General features: G+C 41.3%; 1 protein-coding gene across 1 annotated transcript in view; it reads right to left on the bottom strand.

Annotated features, from left to right (window-relative positions):
• The window catches only part of fat2 (FAT atypical cadherin 2), a 120670-nt gene that overhangs the window by 50861 nt on the left and 53151 nt on the right, over positions 1 to 16658 (bottom strand). The window contains exons 11-16 of the mRNA XM_012861754.3: positions 12608 to 16275; positions 11695 to 12091; positions 9349 to 9548; positions 8166 to 8319; positions 7397 to 7630; positions 3907 to 4296 (exon numbers count right to left, since the gene is read on the bottom strand). Coding sequence (XP_012717208.2) covers positions 3907 to 4296; positions 7397 to 7630; positions 8166 to 8319; positions 9349 to 9548; positions 11695 to 12091; positions 12608 to 16275 — 5043 coding nt within the window. The remainder of the gene's footprint in view (positions 1 to 3906; positions 4297 to 7396; positions 7631 to 8165; positions 8320 to 9348; positions 9549 to 11694; positions 12092 to 12607; positions 16276 to 16658) is intronic.

Here is a 16658-nt window from a genome sequence, read left to right on the forward strand (position 1 = left end):
TATGCAGTATTATCAGAGTAAAGGGGCTAATTGCCAATGCATACTGCACACCACAACTTTGAACTAAATATTGCAAAAAATATGTTTTATCATTCTTTCACTTCCCAGTAGGGCACTACTCCGTGTTGGTCTATAAACATGTGGTACTGTGATGATTTGAAGCAAAGACAGCAAATTATTCTCTGTAAAAGGGGATGGCTCATTAAAGAGGAGAAAGAGGATCGCTATTATGTGCATTTATGCTTGTTAGCGTCAACAACTTGAAGTTTTCTGTCTTTTACCTCTACAACAAAGAATCATGCTGTGTTTTGGTGAAAGCTCAGCCTTAAAACCTCTGCGCTTCAGTGAACTGTTTACCTCTTAAAAAGGTAACGTACAAATCAAAGTCAATTATGACTCTGTCATTTTCTTTGCTCTGCTTTGAAAAAATAAATAAACATGACGGGTTTATCTTTCCTGATAGCACCCGACTTTCAGCCACAGAAAGATGTGCGGATCACTGAACCCTTTAATATGATTCAGCGACATATCAAGCTGCTTAGAGGGGTAGACCCAATCCATCTGTTGGCTGTCAAGTATTTTGAAAAAAAAAAAAAAAAAAACACTTCCTGATCCGCAGCCAATATGGGATTTACTTGGAGATGCTTGCTTGTCATGCCAAGGATTCATAATTCATAAAAAACATATAAATGATCTAGCACATCTTTCACCAGCCAGCAAGTGGAACCATGGTTCTGAATGTTATTTTATGACTTTAGCTCAGCCGTTTTGAGGGTCCTTAGCAGTTTTCACATCTAATAACACCCGAGACATTCAGGGGAGAAAGCAGGCAGTTTGATCTGAACCCTCTTTGTTGTTCCGACGTGTTTCACAGCAGGAAGTGACATGATATGAATTCTGGGAGGAGTTCAGAGGTTGCAGGAGGTGGTGGAAAAATGCTGCGTGGGATTTTGGGTATGTTTGCAGCATGCTGAGAACTGACAGATCAGTTTCATTAAAGAATGTTTCTGTGGTTGTTGTTGTAGCATACATTGTTGACTGGGTAACAAAGGAGTGTACTGTGGGGAATACGGCCTATAAATGATTTCACAATATTCTCAAAAAAAATTTCAGGTAATCATATTTAGAGCAATACAGCCAAAGATTATGTGCACAAACAAGGAATTTGACTTCCAGCTGCTCACAGTGTACAGACCTCAGGTATAGATATGTAACCCTTAGAAGGAATAAAATTAAATTAAATATAAAACTAATAAAATGTGCATGTATGTTTTTTATATATAGAGAAAAAGGACAAAATAGGCTGGTTGTGATGGTGTAAATATGTGTATTTTGTTTCACAGAAGAGAAACTGACTACTCGGGCTGTAAGGCGTTCATTGTGCTCATCAGTGAGTCAGCCGGGGGAGGAAAGTGTCTCTGTGGTGACACTTTCAAGTTTGCTCTGTAACGCCGACCTTCAGGTAAACATCTGAATAGTTTGTGTCCCCGCTGTGTAGGCTCTGCAGAGACATTAGCTGTCCTATTGTAAGTGATCCACAGTAGACATGGTGATGAGGATGGGGAGGGAAGAAAGTGTGAGGGTGTTCTCCAGAAAGTCCACCGTAATCAACACTGGCTTGACTTCCAGGTGGCTCTGACTGCACCTGTAGACCAGCCGATCCACCTTCTGTCTGCATATAGACTCGTCTTCGTGCATCAGACAGTGGTGTCTTCTGAAAACCTGAGGAGTTTCCCAGATGGGTCTGCTGAGGTGCATTCCTTTGTTCACAAAGAGATGAAGACTGGAGAGAGAACAGACTCCTGGGAGGTGGCGGTGGTTTTCCTTGTGTGGTAGAAGATGGTCCCCAGCATGACTTGCTGCTACCGGTCAATCATGAAGCTGGAAATCCACTGACAGGTAGAGGGCGGCACTGTGAGCTGCTTGAGCTTCTGGTGGAGGATGTCTGGGTTGAGCAAGGCTGAAATCCACAAACAGGATTCTGGCATGTGCCCCTTGGTGGTGCAGGAGGAATTGTGTTCCCAAGCTAACTGCTGAGGTGTTTCCCCAGTAAGAAAACTGCAGGGAGCCTGTTATATCCTTCAGATGTGTCAACACCGGTCACTTAAATGATTTATTTGTTCTACAAGGGTGCAAAGTCCATGTGCTAACGACTAGGCCACCATTCCCCCTAATGTAATCCTGTGATGGTGCATTTCTTGGGGTCTGGGTTGAAGGTGGAGTGCTTGCAGCCATGAAGAACATCAGACAGCTAAAGATCTGAGAGAAGATGGGTGTCTGTTGGTTGGTATGGGCTTTCAGCGTGAAAGGGGGGGGGGGTACCATCAAGTCCTGGAGCTTTCCGGGTCTTCTGATGCTGAAAGGGCCTATTCACGTCTTCATCTATGACCTTTACTGCTGGTAGAGTGTCAGACGGACTCGGGGAAATGGGTTGCAGTCTTGTTGGTGGGGAGGCTTTCCATATGTTGCTATTTAGTTCAGGGTTCTGTTCAATTTGTCTGCTTTCTAAACTTTTCATGGTTTCATTTTCTGCACGCTGCAAAACGATCTTAAAACCCAAATCACTCTGAAGCTCCAAATGTTGGAGCTCGGCAGAGAACACGGAGAGTAAAAACAAACGATCACCTCTCCAACTGCAAATAAATCTAATCTTAATTTGTATTTGAAAGGGGGGGGGTGCATGGTGGAGTAATTTCAGAAGTTTAATTCTAAATTATGATGAATAAGCCTTCTTTATCATCAGGAAGCCTTGAAAAGAAAACCAGACATATTTGACTTTTAATTATACATTAAACCTTTACATTGTGTAGCTCATTTGTAACTTCCCCCCAAGCATTTCACTCTGTTGTCATCTAAAGGGAATGCCCACTTTTGCATATTAATACAGGTAGAATATTAATTAATTTATACTGTATAGGAAAATTCCTAATTGGTTTGATACATTGACATTGTGATAAGTAGAGATGGAGCCTCCAGCCACCTTGAAGGAAATCAAATCAAAATATTTTTCTCTGGTTCAAAAGTTTCAGCTTCTAGAGTCAAACCCCTGGGTTGTCTCTGTTGTATTAAAACAATTATTAAGTGTTCCCTGCAGAAAAAAAACAATAAATCCATAAATCATGATCATAATGCATTTTAGATATTTATAAGGTGGGGCAGAAGGTTCTCATACAGACAAATGGTCTTTTGTTTCGCTCAACAAAACCTGTTAGGGTTTCACAGTCTGGGAGCTGTTTGATTCTTTCGCTTTTAATTGCACAGATTTCTAAATCACTGTTCACAAACCTTTTTGTTCTTCTGATCTTGGGAGCGGCACAAAGTAAACTTCAGGAAGTTTTCCCTAACAGCACCAATGGGAACATTGTCTTATACAGTTAGCGTCCTCCGAAGTAATCAGTTTAATTACCATAAGTTTGTTAGTATAAAGCTGAGACGGTAGAATGACACCACCGAGAAATGAAAATGAAATCATAAAACGGTAAAATGAAATACAAAGAAGAATAAGGGAATGAATAGTGTATGGCCCTTCATTCAAAGCAAAAAAACCTGGAAATAATTCTCAGAAAACCAATGAAGTGCTCTCGTTTTAAGTACATTTAATTATTGATAAAATGCTATCCCATGTTTATGTAGTTATTTATTCTCAAATGAAATGTGTTTTTCATCAGATTTTAAGAGTTATCAAAAAACCTAAACATTTTTTAAAGAATTTCTTTTTCCCAAAAAACTGTTCATATGTTAAAAAATATATGTATAAGATAAAATATATAGAAAGGTTAATTTTTTTAATGGATGTCAACCCCACATTTACTTTGATCATAATGGTAGACTACTTTTTAGTCTCTTCAGAAAATTAAATCAGTTTTTAAATGTGTTGGGGGGGGGGAAATAATAATCTGTTCTGACCTGTTTGTGAGTCAAGCTGGAACCGCCTATCCTCGTTTCCTGAGATGATGCGGTACACGATGGGATCCGGACCACCTCCGTCTCTGGTGAGCGCCGACACGCTCAGCACCTCAGACCCGACCGCCAATGATTCTGGGACCTGAGCGGAGTACTCGGAGTTCAGAAACACTGGCTGGTAGTCGTCCAGGGAAACCACATCCACTGTAACCGTGGCGACGGAATGCAGGTTGCGAGGCAGGCCGCGGTCGGCGGCCTTGACCTTTAGCTCAAAGGTGGGTGGGCTCTCAGAGGTCAGAGGTCGCTCCAGCCGCAGGACTCCAGAGAACTCATCCAGGGAAAAGTACCCGGCGTCTCCAGCCAGTAGGGAGTACTTCACCTCGGAGTTTATTCCTGGAGAACAGGATTTTGCAGCATTAGGGGGTAAACAAAAAAGAACAAAAACACAGAGAAACTCATCTAAAGTTCACCTCGTAGAAATTTTGTGTGAAAAATAGTTTCACTGTAATATAATTTTTTTAAACACATCCTAACTTTCTTAATTTCTTTAATTTTCTTTTGTTTAGGTGTTTCTAATGGGATTAAAATGCAAGCTGAAATATATGCTGGTTCTTCTGACGAGTGTGCTGAATAATCATCTTTAGAAGAAAAAAAGGTCCCCCTAAAGTCCAAAACCTGGTAGAGGAGGATACAAACCTTTTAAAAAAAGAACTATCGAGAATCATTTGGAAAAAAAAAATAAAATACTGTTTCACGTGGTGTTTAATGGAAAGCCTGAATAAGTATCAAAGGCTAGAGAATTTGTTCTTAGTATTAAGTTTAAAGGGAACACTGATCTTTATTTCCCAGTTGCTTAAAAGAACAAGCTGCTGTAACAGAAAGAGGAAAACAAACCATATATGCCCCAAACTGGGAGATGAACTGGGATAAAGAGTTACAGCTTCAGATGGAGACGTTCCCAATTTATCTGTTTACAGATATCAACACCAGCCATTAGCAGTTTCTGGACAAACAGTGCCCTGGGTGAGCTCCACCTTCTGCTAACTCTCAGCCTATTAGAAGGAATTTAACAAAACACAGCGCTACTCCACACAAAGCATCCTATCCTCTGCACCAAACAAGGTTTGCCTACTCAACACATGGGGGCACCAGCTCTCCTTATCAGGTTATGTTAAAAAGCAACAGGAAACTTTTGTTTTTTATGGATCTGGGGCAAAAAGTAAAAAAAAAAGTCAATAATTGGTGCTTAAACAGGGCATTACAGAAAAATACATAACAGTTTATTTCATGCAGACATTAAGATTGATCTTCTAAAACTGTCTCAGCATTTAAAAGCTAACAACTTGATCTAAAAAGTTTGCTGATCTTCTCCAGGAAATAAATCAGGCCCTTGCAGAAGCAAAAGGATGCACCAGCAGACAAGATAAATCCTTGAACAGACCTATGTATCTGTCTTGCCTGTGAGAAAGTTACAAGAGCAAGAGAAGACAAGCTGATGCACATCTAAAGGAGTGGCTGAAGAGCTTAACTACACCTTCCACAAAAGTCCGTACCAGCTGGTTTATGTGCACACTCTGAGATTACTTAGTTTTTTTTTACATATGTGTCATGCCAGTGAGTCAAACTTTGACCATAAACCTTTCAGCACTTGAACTACAAACAGGCAAACGCATCTTTGCAGATTGGGCTCTGCTGCAAAAATCAAACCTTTTGTGGAGGTGTTTCTTTTTTTTCTACAGAGTTTGCTCCATGTGCCAAATCTGTGGAAATTATATATAAAAATATAAATAATACATTGTATACTCCATGATTGTCTTAGTCAGAGAAAAAACCATAGAGTAGCCCCCAAAAGATTAGTTCAAGCAGTAAAAGAACAATCTTGAGGGCATATACTGTGAGGGTGAGAGGTTCTCTTCATAGAAAAAATGCAATCTAAACAGAAAAACAGTAATTATTGTTAAGGCTGCTAAATATAACAAGGTTCATTAATATTCTAAAAAATATTATCTGTATAATTTATTCATAGCTATTTAGAATAAACACAACCTTCTACTTAATACAGGATGCTAGCTTCCAGCTGTGATAACTTAATATGAGCGGAGGGTGGCCTTTCCACATCATGATGATGTACTGTAGCTATTTTTTCTTAATTCTTATAATGTATTTTTCTTTCTTGTAAGTGAGGGAAAAGTGGCCTTCTTCCAGCTAGTTGAACAGCATGGGTTAGCAGCAGGTGGGGAAGAGGAGCTGCAGTGCTGTGTTAATCTGTGCTTCAAATAGCCGGAGAAAACCACAGTCCCCAGTCACTCAGACACGTCTGCCACCTGGTTAACAATATGAGCCGTAGGTACAATAAGACGGGAAAGGTTTGCCGTTTGTAAATTCTTAAAAGCTAACCAGCAAATGCCTCTTGGCCACCAACTAATCTGGGCTTCCTTGGCATGATGTCCATTAAAAACTGGATTTGGAAATACTGAAACTAAAAATGGTAAAAAGTGCAACTTTTAGTCCATTTGGTCTTAATTTCGTGCAAAATGTCACAACAAAGAACCAAACAACTTTTTCCAAAATTGTAATTCAAAAGTAAACACTTTAATAATTATAACACATTTGGTGTCACATATTTCGATGCCCAGGTGGTGTTTACTAGGTGCAAATTGAGACCCTTTTGGCTTTCAGCGTGTCAGTCACTCTCCTTTAACCGACGACAAAAACTGAAACCCTCTTTAGCTGCTGATTGCAAACAAGCAGACAGCTTATTCAAGGTCTTGTGGGTGATCATCACCCGCTGTTCCTGCATTGCTTTGGTGTGAAGCTCCCTAGACAGTCTCCTTGTCTATTCTGTCAATAAAGCACATGTGAATGTCGTTGTCTGGATGAGGCTGACCATTTTGGGAATTACTGTCGCTTCAATTTTAGTTTTATAAGCGGGTGTTTCCCCAAGTATTTCACTTTGTACTAACATTGTCGTATAAAATCACTAATGGGTGTTTTTTTTTTTTCCATGTGAGTGAAGTTGAAAGTGATGTAGTGGTCGTCATTAGAAGTTTAATCCTTGCACATCGTCTATAATATATTAACGTCCAATGTGGCAGCAGGTGCCAGTTACCTGAAAGGTAGCTGCCAGTACAACAAAACGCTTCTTTTTGGTTGATCATGGAGCTCAAGCTTGTTGATTTTAACAATATTGATTTATCTGCATATATACCCCCCCTCCAAAACAAAGAGGAACACAGGACTACTGTAGAATCAGATATAGAAAAAAAAAAGGGTTGACTGTAAACAACTCATATTGACTGTTAAGTGTCAATATGTTTGGTTGTTACAGTTAGACTAAAGAGGTGACCATGCTCAGCAAGTTATGATTGTACACAGACTGAGCGTTGGTATTATAAACAGAGTGAAGTGGCAATAGAAAAGAACTCTGTTAAACGATACGTTGTCCTTACTGAGCCGGAAATCTCCCGTTTCTAAAACGGTGGCAGCTGCTCACCTGTGTCCGGGTCTCTGGCGTATATGACGGCGACGGGCGTGCGAACTGTCGTGTTGTCGAACACGGTGACCTCGTAGTGGCTGGAGGAGAAGAGGGGTGGGTTGTCGTTCGTGTCCTGGATCATGAGCCGGATGTCGACCTGACAGGATCGGCCGCCGCCGTCGGTCGCCTTCGCCACCAGGTTAAACTCTGCGTGCGTCTCACGGTCCAACACGGCCAGCGTGAACAGCTCACCTGAAGGCAGGTGGATTTCGCTTATTCTTAAATTCTTAATCCCCTTAGCAACTTTATGGTTTTATATTGAACAAATAATTAATTCTGAGGGAAATGAAGCCACTTGCTGTGTGTTAATCTACTGCAACATCGTCATCCATCTCTGGAAGGGTATTTCACAATTTAGTAACTGGTGAAGTGAAAAAAACTCAGGGACCATGTTTTAAAATGCAAGCCACAAATGTGTTTTCTTATTATTAAAAAAACATCATGAGGTGCCAGTAAAAGCCACAATTGCTCTCAGAGGAACGTTACAAAAACCAAACGATTGGTCTGTCTGTTAAATCAGGAGTAAAAAGCTCATGTGGCAGAGAGAATAGATGCAATGACAAAAAAAAAAGAAAGCCATGGATGTCAGTGAGAAGCTGGACAATAAAGATGGTTTTGGCTCCTGTCAGCTCATTACAGCTGCAGAGTGTTGATATTATCATCATCATCATCCCAGAGTCAGTCACTCATAGAGCGAGTGCGCCTGTTTTGGCCCCAAACATCATACCTGTTCTGGGATCCAGGTGGAACTTGTCTGCATCTGGACCGTGCAGTGTGTATGAGATCTCGCCGTTCGCGTCCACGTCTGGGTCCGAAGCTGAAACTTTGAGGATAAACCTCCTGGGTGGTGAGTTCTCCGTCACTCCTTCTGTGTACACCAGCTGGAGACGGAGAATGAGACAAATTATGAGGACTTCCAGCTGTAGTTCATCTGTTCAGGCTGGCAACTAGACAATGGATAAATTGCAAAAATAGTATGTAGTAGGTTTTTTGTTTCATTTTTTAAAGGAAATATCTTATATTTAATACAAAATATTGAACAACTACTTAATATTTATCAACGTTTGGTGGGTATTTTGGGATTTTATATATCTTCGACGTGAAAATATGGATTTCAGAGTTCTCTTGAAGAACTATATGTTTTAACAGCTTTGAGTCCTGGTTTAATCTGTTTGACTTGCTTAACTTTAATTTTTCTAGTAAGTCCCTGAGGTCAGCTGATCACGCTTTACTGGTTGTCACCTATACCAGATATAAAAGTAAAGGTGATACAGCTTGTGCATCTGTGGCACTGAGATGCTGACGCATTCAATGTGTACGAGCGTCAAATACTGAAATTTATAACCAGCAGCTTAAAAAGTCTATATTTTCATAGGTCTAAACCCCGACAAACTGCATTGCACTCTTTGAATTACTGCATTTGCTTATAGCAACTGCTGTAAAGAGCTCAAACGAATAAAATACAGCGACTTTGGTGTTGCTCGTTTATCCTTCCTGTTATCTGTTGAAATTGTTGCTCTTTCTCATTCCCACAACCTTTTATGAACTACAGATATTTTCCAACATGAAGAAAACATAGCTGTCCTTTTAAACATTTTTTTGAACAACACGACCCGATAGCAGTTAGTTATGATACTTTTGCCAGTGAGGAAAATTATTTAGTTTTCAAGGTGATCGAATTAAAAAAGCCTCAAATTCTGGTTAACAGCAGATTTCTTGGTGGGTCTCTAAGAGATATACAACACAGTGGAAGTTTGACAGTCTTTCCGAAGGAAACGGAAAAGAGAAAAACTAGCTTGTTTTTTCCCGCGGAGTAAATCAAAACCATAAAGTTGAGCTGCCTTTACAGACTCTAGCAGTGGCGCTCATTTGCTCTGAGGATCACCACTAAGAAGTCGTTTGTGACTCACCTGTTCACAAACTGGACTGTTGTCGTTGACGTCCAACACGTGAACATCAACAGTGACCAGAGCCTCAAACTTGCCGTCGGTGGCGGTCACCCGCAGCGTGTATTGGCCTTTGGTCTCTCGGTCTAGACTCTCCTTCACAATCAGACCCCACTGACCCTCGTCCTCCTGGATGATAGCAAACTGGCCCAACGGGTCTCCGTCTGCATGAGGAACAAAGGAGCTGCGTCATTTGTTTTTAAATACACTGACTCAACTGTCATTGCAGCAGAAACTATTTAACTTTTCTATGATTATTTCACATCTGTTGTTGACCTCTAAATATTGTCTCGGAGGGACTTTTTCACATTACACCTACAGCCTTTGGCTCTTTGATTTTCTTCTGTTGCCATCTACAATCACATACACGCCTTGTCTGACACGGTGATGCATGCAGGCGAAGCTTGATCTAAAGGTTTCTTACAAAAACAAAATGGTTTTAACCTCAAGAGAGAAATTGTCTTGAGCTGCCATTCAGGTATTGCGGCTGAATTGTCATGCTGTACTACTGGTTTTCTTTGGCAGAGATAAAATATGCTGCTGCTCAAACACCAACGATATTTGCCCCCTAGCTGTAATTTACAATTACATTATTTATAATGTTGACACTATAGCCATAAAAACCTAAATTATATAGTCAGAGCAAAAATACCAGAAATAAAGTGTAAATTCTGCACTTCTGAAGAAGATGAAAAGACAAAGTTTAAACAGGAATGTGTTGAAATTAAAGTTTTTGTTTTTTGTTTTGTTATGTTTTTACCAGCAAAATGTAAAAAGCCCTGCTGGACTTTGAATAGCACTAAAAACATGTAATTAAAATTTTAATTTAGAGAAATATGTACATTGTCTACTGTCACATATAGATTTTCAGTTTTTCACCTGTGCACATGTTGCAGGTTTTTGTGTAAGTTTAGAGTAGTGGTAGTAATAGTATGTATTGAGTGTTATGTTTTAATTAATCAAATCTCAGACAAAAAAGTTAAAATAAAACCAACCAACAGTCAAGCAATGTCATATTTTTCCCGAATGAACAGAAGAACGATAAGAAGTTGTATAAAGTTTTTTACAAGCTATTTTGTTTGTTTGGTTCTTAGTCGAGTGGGACATTCATCATTTTGAGCGAAATTGTCTCCAAACGTGAAAAAAACAAGGTTTCAAATTGTAGCAATAAATAGATGCTGGGAATTGTTTCTTAAAATTCTTTATGATATAATTCTTCCTAAAATATGTAATTTATTTTGGTATTTTCGTGCCATACTAAGGAGAGTTAAAATCAGGTGTTTGCCACTGTAAAGAAGAAAGATGATCTGAGGCGAATAGCTGTTCACAGAATGAGAATGTAATTCTCTGTTTTTAGTAGGGGGTACATGTTAAGTATTACTGAAAATTATTTGTGTACGTAATCCAATCTTCAAAAATTGAAGAAAATAACCAAAAGTGTTCAGACTCTGTTTGGAGCAAAATGACTATTGTCTTGTTTGTGTGAAAATTAAGGTCATTATGCCCCAAATGTAAAGTTAAAACTTTGGCTAAAATAACTGATTTGAATTAAGATAAATCCAGAAAAGTCAGTGAACTTTCAACACTGTTGATCAGTAACAAGCTCGACAAGCAAACTTTCAGCTTATGTGCTGTTCTCTATTGCAAAAGGCTCAGATTCTGAGAATCAGCACGCATACATTAAAAGGTTAATTCCCTTGTTATTAAGATTTAGTACATGAACTGTCAGTAAGAACTGAGAAAAAAAGGATTTCTGCTACTGGGCTTTTAAACATAAAACCAAACATTAGCAGTAAAGAATATTGAATCCCTTTTCACTATGAATAAAGAGAACTTCAAATAAATTTAAACATGGGGTGGGCAGTTTTAATTCTCATTTGTTTCTCTGTGACAACCCAGTGGCAGCCTGAGCCGAACCCGTCCATTGTAAATAATTCCAACACAAACACTCCTCCCCGTGTCAGTAAGCTCCTTCAGAACAGTTTAACTGTCTTGGATTTGCATTAATTCAAGGCTTTGTTTGTGTTGTTAACTGCAGGGCATCCAATTGGTATTCCTGTGTTGCCACGCGGCTCCACTTTGGGATTAATTGGAGGTGGAATAATGCGACTCGGTTGATGGTGATTAACACCGATTTCATTTCGCCTTATTAATGTCTTGATAAATCCCACAGTGCAGCAGCTCTTCGGGGGGAAAATGATTTCACTGATGAAAACATTTGCTCTCGTTTGCACGGATAACCACATTCCAGGGTGCCGTAACACACAGTAACGCGACTGGCCCAGCGGGTTGTGAGTCAGACGTACAAACCTGTGATGTAACACGTCACTAAGCGGTTCTCCAGAGACACGTCGGCATCTGTGGTCGTCATGGAGACGATTGGTTTCAACGGGGCGGTGTTCTCCATCACTGAGCCGTGGTATAGGTCATCGGTGAACTTCGGCGGGTTGTCGTTCTCGTCTGTCACCATCACCTCCACGAGCACACTGGACGAGAGTTTGGCGTCTCCTCCGTGGTCCGTGGCGATCACATTGAACTTGTAGACCCGGACGGCCTCACAGTCGGTTTCCTGCAGCGTGGTGATCCAGCCGCTCTCTCCCTCGATGGCGAACACCTCGTTGATGTTTAGCTGGGTGTCGTTAGAAAGTGTCTCCAAGCTGTAGGTAACCAGGCCATTGGTATTTGCATCTGGATCATTGGCTGTCACCTAGAGATTAGACACCCATCAGTGTATTCTGTGCAGAAATCTGTCCAAGCGTTTTATGATACATGAATGGTGCGATACTGAAGTAGAGCCTGGAGAAAATGCTAAGACATTAAACTGCTGACACAACAGATGAGGAAAAAACAACAACTCGAAAACTTAGTTTTACTTTTAAAGATGGGTACACTAACTGGTTACATAAAAACTTAAAAGTAACACATCAGACCCAATTTACAAGACATTTTTGGAAGTAAAGCTGTCTCTTAGGTCTTTATTCATAACATGTTTCCTCAGCATTATTTTACCCTTTATATTAATTATGGCTTTTTAAAGTAAATGTATTTAGTGCATGTATAAGCAGTAAAAATGCAAATACTAGCTTACTGACAAGACAGAGGTTTGCAGTTCAAAAGGCAAACATTTTTGTAGTTCCCTGAACCTTAGTGGACCTCAGTCCATCAAAGTCATTCAGTACATTAAAAGCAGTTAAACTATAAAAGAAAGCTTGGTTTGTCTCACCTGAATAATTGTGGTACCAGCAGGCATATTTTCTGCCAGGAAGGCCCTGTATGGACTCGCATCAAAAGTGGGCTGGTTATCGTTCACATCCTGGACCTGGATCCTGACGGACACCAGCGACGCAATGTCTGTCCCGTTGTGGTTCCCCTGAGCGATCACATCTATCTGGTACCACTTTGTCTTCTCGTGGTCTATGGTCTTCTGTAGCAGCAGAGTCCCACTCTCCTGGTCCAAGCTGAACACTTTGTCTTTGTTGTTTTCCACAGTGTTCCCGTTGACCAGGCTGTAAATAAGAGGCATGTCGGAGTCGGCCCTAACGGAACCGATCTCTGACCCGATGGGAAAATCCTCTGCAGCAGAGAAAGTGTAGAGAGGTTCTGAGAATTTTGGCAGGGGAACCTCTGGAGGAACCACTTTCAGCTGAACTGGGACAGTGGAGTTATAAAAAGGGAGGCTGCCATCGCGAGCTTTTACTTTAAAGTTAAAGATCTTGTTTTCCATCCCAATCAGACTCTCCTTAACACTGACCTCTCCCGTGAAAGGGTGGATCTCAATGATGTCTTCTACAACTTCCTCAGCTTCATCCACACTGTAGGTAACGTCTGCATTTTTACCATCATCGGCATCATAAGCCATAATATGAATAACAGGGGAGCCTTTATTTACAGTCGACTGAATCGAAACTTGGTATTCTGAGGCTTTGAATTGAGGCACATTGTCATTCTCATCTGTGAGAATAATTTTGACTGTGCAAAATGCCACCTTTCCACCACCATCCTTAGCCATCACTTTTATCTCTATGACTTTCTGAGTGGGATTTTCTCGATCCAGCGGTTGAGTTGTAACAATCTGACCGTCCTCGTGGATGTCAAATTTCTCATCAGCCAGTTTGTTGATAATAGTGTAGTCAACGCTTCCATATGGCCCATCGTCGGGATCGATAGCCGCCAGTCGGATGACGCGAGTTCCCGCCTCTGCGTTTTCTGCCAGCTCTGCCTCATAGATGGTCTTTTTGAAGTAGGGACTGTGCCTGTTGCTGTTAATCATGTCAATACTGACTGGGGCAGTTTTCTGAAACACTCCATCAGACACAGCTACAGTCAGGTTGTAGTAAGGATCTAGATTTCTTTTGCAGACATTGGAAAAGGAGATGATCCCTGACGATTCATTGATGTTGAAGTATCGGTCCTTGTTGCCTGAAATTATCTTGTACTTGAGATTATCGAGGTCTTCAGAGTCGGGATCTGAAGCTTGAATTTTAATGACAATGTGGCCACATTTGGCCATTTCATCTAAAGTGGCTTCATACTCAGAATTGACAAAATCAGGAGGATTGTCATTGACATCGGTGACATTTACAAAAACCCTCACCTCACTACTGAGTGGGATTGTCCCATTGTCGATGACTTTGACTTTCAAATTAAAGTGTTTAATGTCTTCATGATCCAGAACCTGTTTTGTGACAATCAGACCAGTTTTAGGGTTTATCTCAAAGAAATCAGCTTCATTCCCCTTAGTTTTAACTATCTGGTAGGTCAACTCTTGATTTGCACCAGTGTCTTTGTCCGTAGCACTGAGCTGGATCACAGAGGTGCTGACTGGAAGCCCTTCAGCGATGTTCACATTGTAAGTAAGCTGTGAGAAAACTGGTGCATTATCATTCACATCCTCCACTACTATTTCAATGGATGCCTCTGAGAAGGCTCCAGTCACAGAGTCAGTAGCGCGAACTGTCAACACATGCATGGTCTGGCTCTCATAGTCCAGAGGGTTGGTCACGGTAAGCACTCCGGTCTTAAAATCAATGTGAAAATGCTTTGAAGCATTTTCCTCCTCAAGATTGTAGATAAGTCGATACCCCTCTGGGTTTCTGGCCTGAACGTGCAGGATGGTGGTGAATGGGGGAACATTTTCAGGAACTCTCAGCGGATAAAGAAGAGTTTGAAAAACAGGATTGGTTCGGTTCCTTACTTGAATAGTGAGCTGAGCAGTGGTGCTATGACTGGGCTCTCCCTCATCTGAGGCTACAACAGTCAATACGTATTTATTCAGGGCTTCAAAATCAAGAGGTCTTTGAAGGGACACATCTCCCACATCCGGATCTATTCTAAAGAGGTCAAAATCCTCCTCCAGAGAGTACATGATGGATCCATTTTCTCCGAGATCTTTGTCAATGGCAGTTGCTTGGTACAACACATCCCCCGGCTCTGAGTCTTCAGAAATCATCATTGAAAAAGGCAAATTTAGAAACTGAGGAAAATTATCGTTAGCATCGTCTATGAAAACTTTGACCTGAGCCGTGGCTGTTCTGGGTGGAGTTCTGGTGTCTTGTACCTTTACCACTATGCCATAAATATCTTGTTCCTCTCGGTCAAACGGGATGCCTGTGGTTTCAAGAACGCCTGACATCTGGGAAATAGTAAACTTTCCCATGGGGTTGATGACAGAGTATAAAAGAGGCTCATTCAGGTAGCATCCTGAGACTTTTAGTGCTGCCAAAGCTTTCGCTGTATTTAGGTTTTCTATAATGCTTGCTGAGTAAACTTTCTGCTGAAATTCTAGATCGCTTGGCATCAGATTAGTTGCATTTATCTTGACAGTAGCTGAATCTTTAAAGAGTCCGTCTGAAGCTCTGACAGTCAGCTGGTAAAATGACCTGAACTCTGAAGCATTGCTCACGGTGATGACCCCTGTATTGGGATCCACTGAGAAGGCATTGTGCAGATTTCCCTCAGCGATGCTGTATGAGACTGCCGAATCTGCATCATGGGCTGTGACACGTACAACCTCAGTATCTCTGATGGCCGGGAAGATGATGGATGACTCGTACACAGAGGCGGTGAATTGTGGCGCGCAGTCATTTAGGTCCAAGATGCGCACAGTGACCTTGGCAGGCTCTGCTGCATACAGCGATGGTTCCCCTGAGTCCTTCACCTGCACTGTCAGGTGATATTCAGCCTTGGCTTCAAAGTCAACTGGTGAAATTAAAGAGATAGTACCCATACTCGGGTCAATCTTGAAAACTTTCTGAGCCTCAGGCTCAAGGATCTGATACGTCAACAGAGAATTTGAATCTTGATCGGCGTCGGATGCCTGAACGACTAGAGGTGTGCTTCTTTCCCCCATCACCATGCTGTTTAAATGAGCTGACTCGCTGATCTGACCCAGGTACTCTCTCTGCGGAAACACAGGAGCATTATCATTCTCATCCATCACATAGATATGGACCAGAGTCTTGGACGTGGCTCCAGCTGTGGTGGAGGCGTTAACTTTCAGCTTGTAGGACTCCTGGGTTTCAAAATCAAGGTATCTTTGGGTGGAAATTAAGCCAGTGTAGGGGTTGATGGAAAATGTGTCATTCAGGTTCCCGCTCTCTATCCCATAATGCACTGCAGCTGGGCTGGAGGCTGAGATGGTGACCACCGGGGTGCCGGGGGTGCTTTTTTCACTGACCTCTGTTAAGTATTCATCCGCAGGGAAGATGGGTGGCGTTTGATCAGAAATGCGGATGTGGATGTGGACAGAGCAGAGGTCAGAACGTTGAGGGAAGCCCTGATCAGTGGCTTTTACCGTTAGGTGGAACTGGTCCTGAGGCTGAAGATCCAGAGGTTTGGAAACACTGATGGAGCCCAGCTCAGGATTGATGGAGAAGATGTTGTCAATGTTACCTGCAGGGAGGTAGATCATAATGTGTTACGATGATGTACTATGTTGCAGGTTTTTAAATGAGTAATTTGTCTTTTTAACACAAACGGAGATAAAATAAAGTATTTTGTTAATATTTATAAAGGTGTCCAGTAATAGCGATAATATCTCAGTGATTCTGCTGCTGACATGTAAACATTAAACACTGTCCTGGGAGCAGTCGCATTTATCCCACGCCAGTCGTCATTTTTAACTTCACAAGTGTGAATCTGAGCTAAAACAATTACAGTGATGGATGCTGTTTGCCGAATGAAGCACTGAGTCAACAAAGTGTTCAGTTGCAGCAGCTGTTGTTGAGCATCGCTCTCTGTCTCACACATTCCCAGGATCCTTGATCACTCATGAT

Source organism: Fundulus heteroclitus, chromosome 23, assembly GCF_011125445.2.
Source record: "Fundulus heteroclitus isolate FHET01 chromosome 23, MU-UCD_Fhet_4.1, whole genome shotgun sequence".
In the NCBI taxonomy this organism is placed as follows: Eukaryota; Metazoa; Chordata; class Actinopteri; order Cyprinodontiformes; family Fundulidae; genus Fundulus; species Fundulus heteroclitus.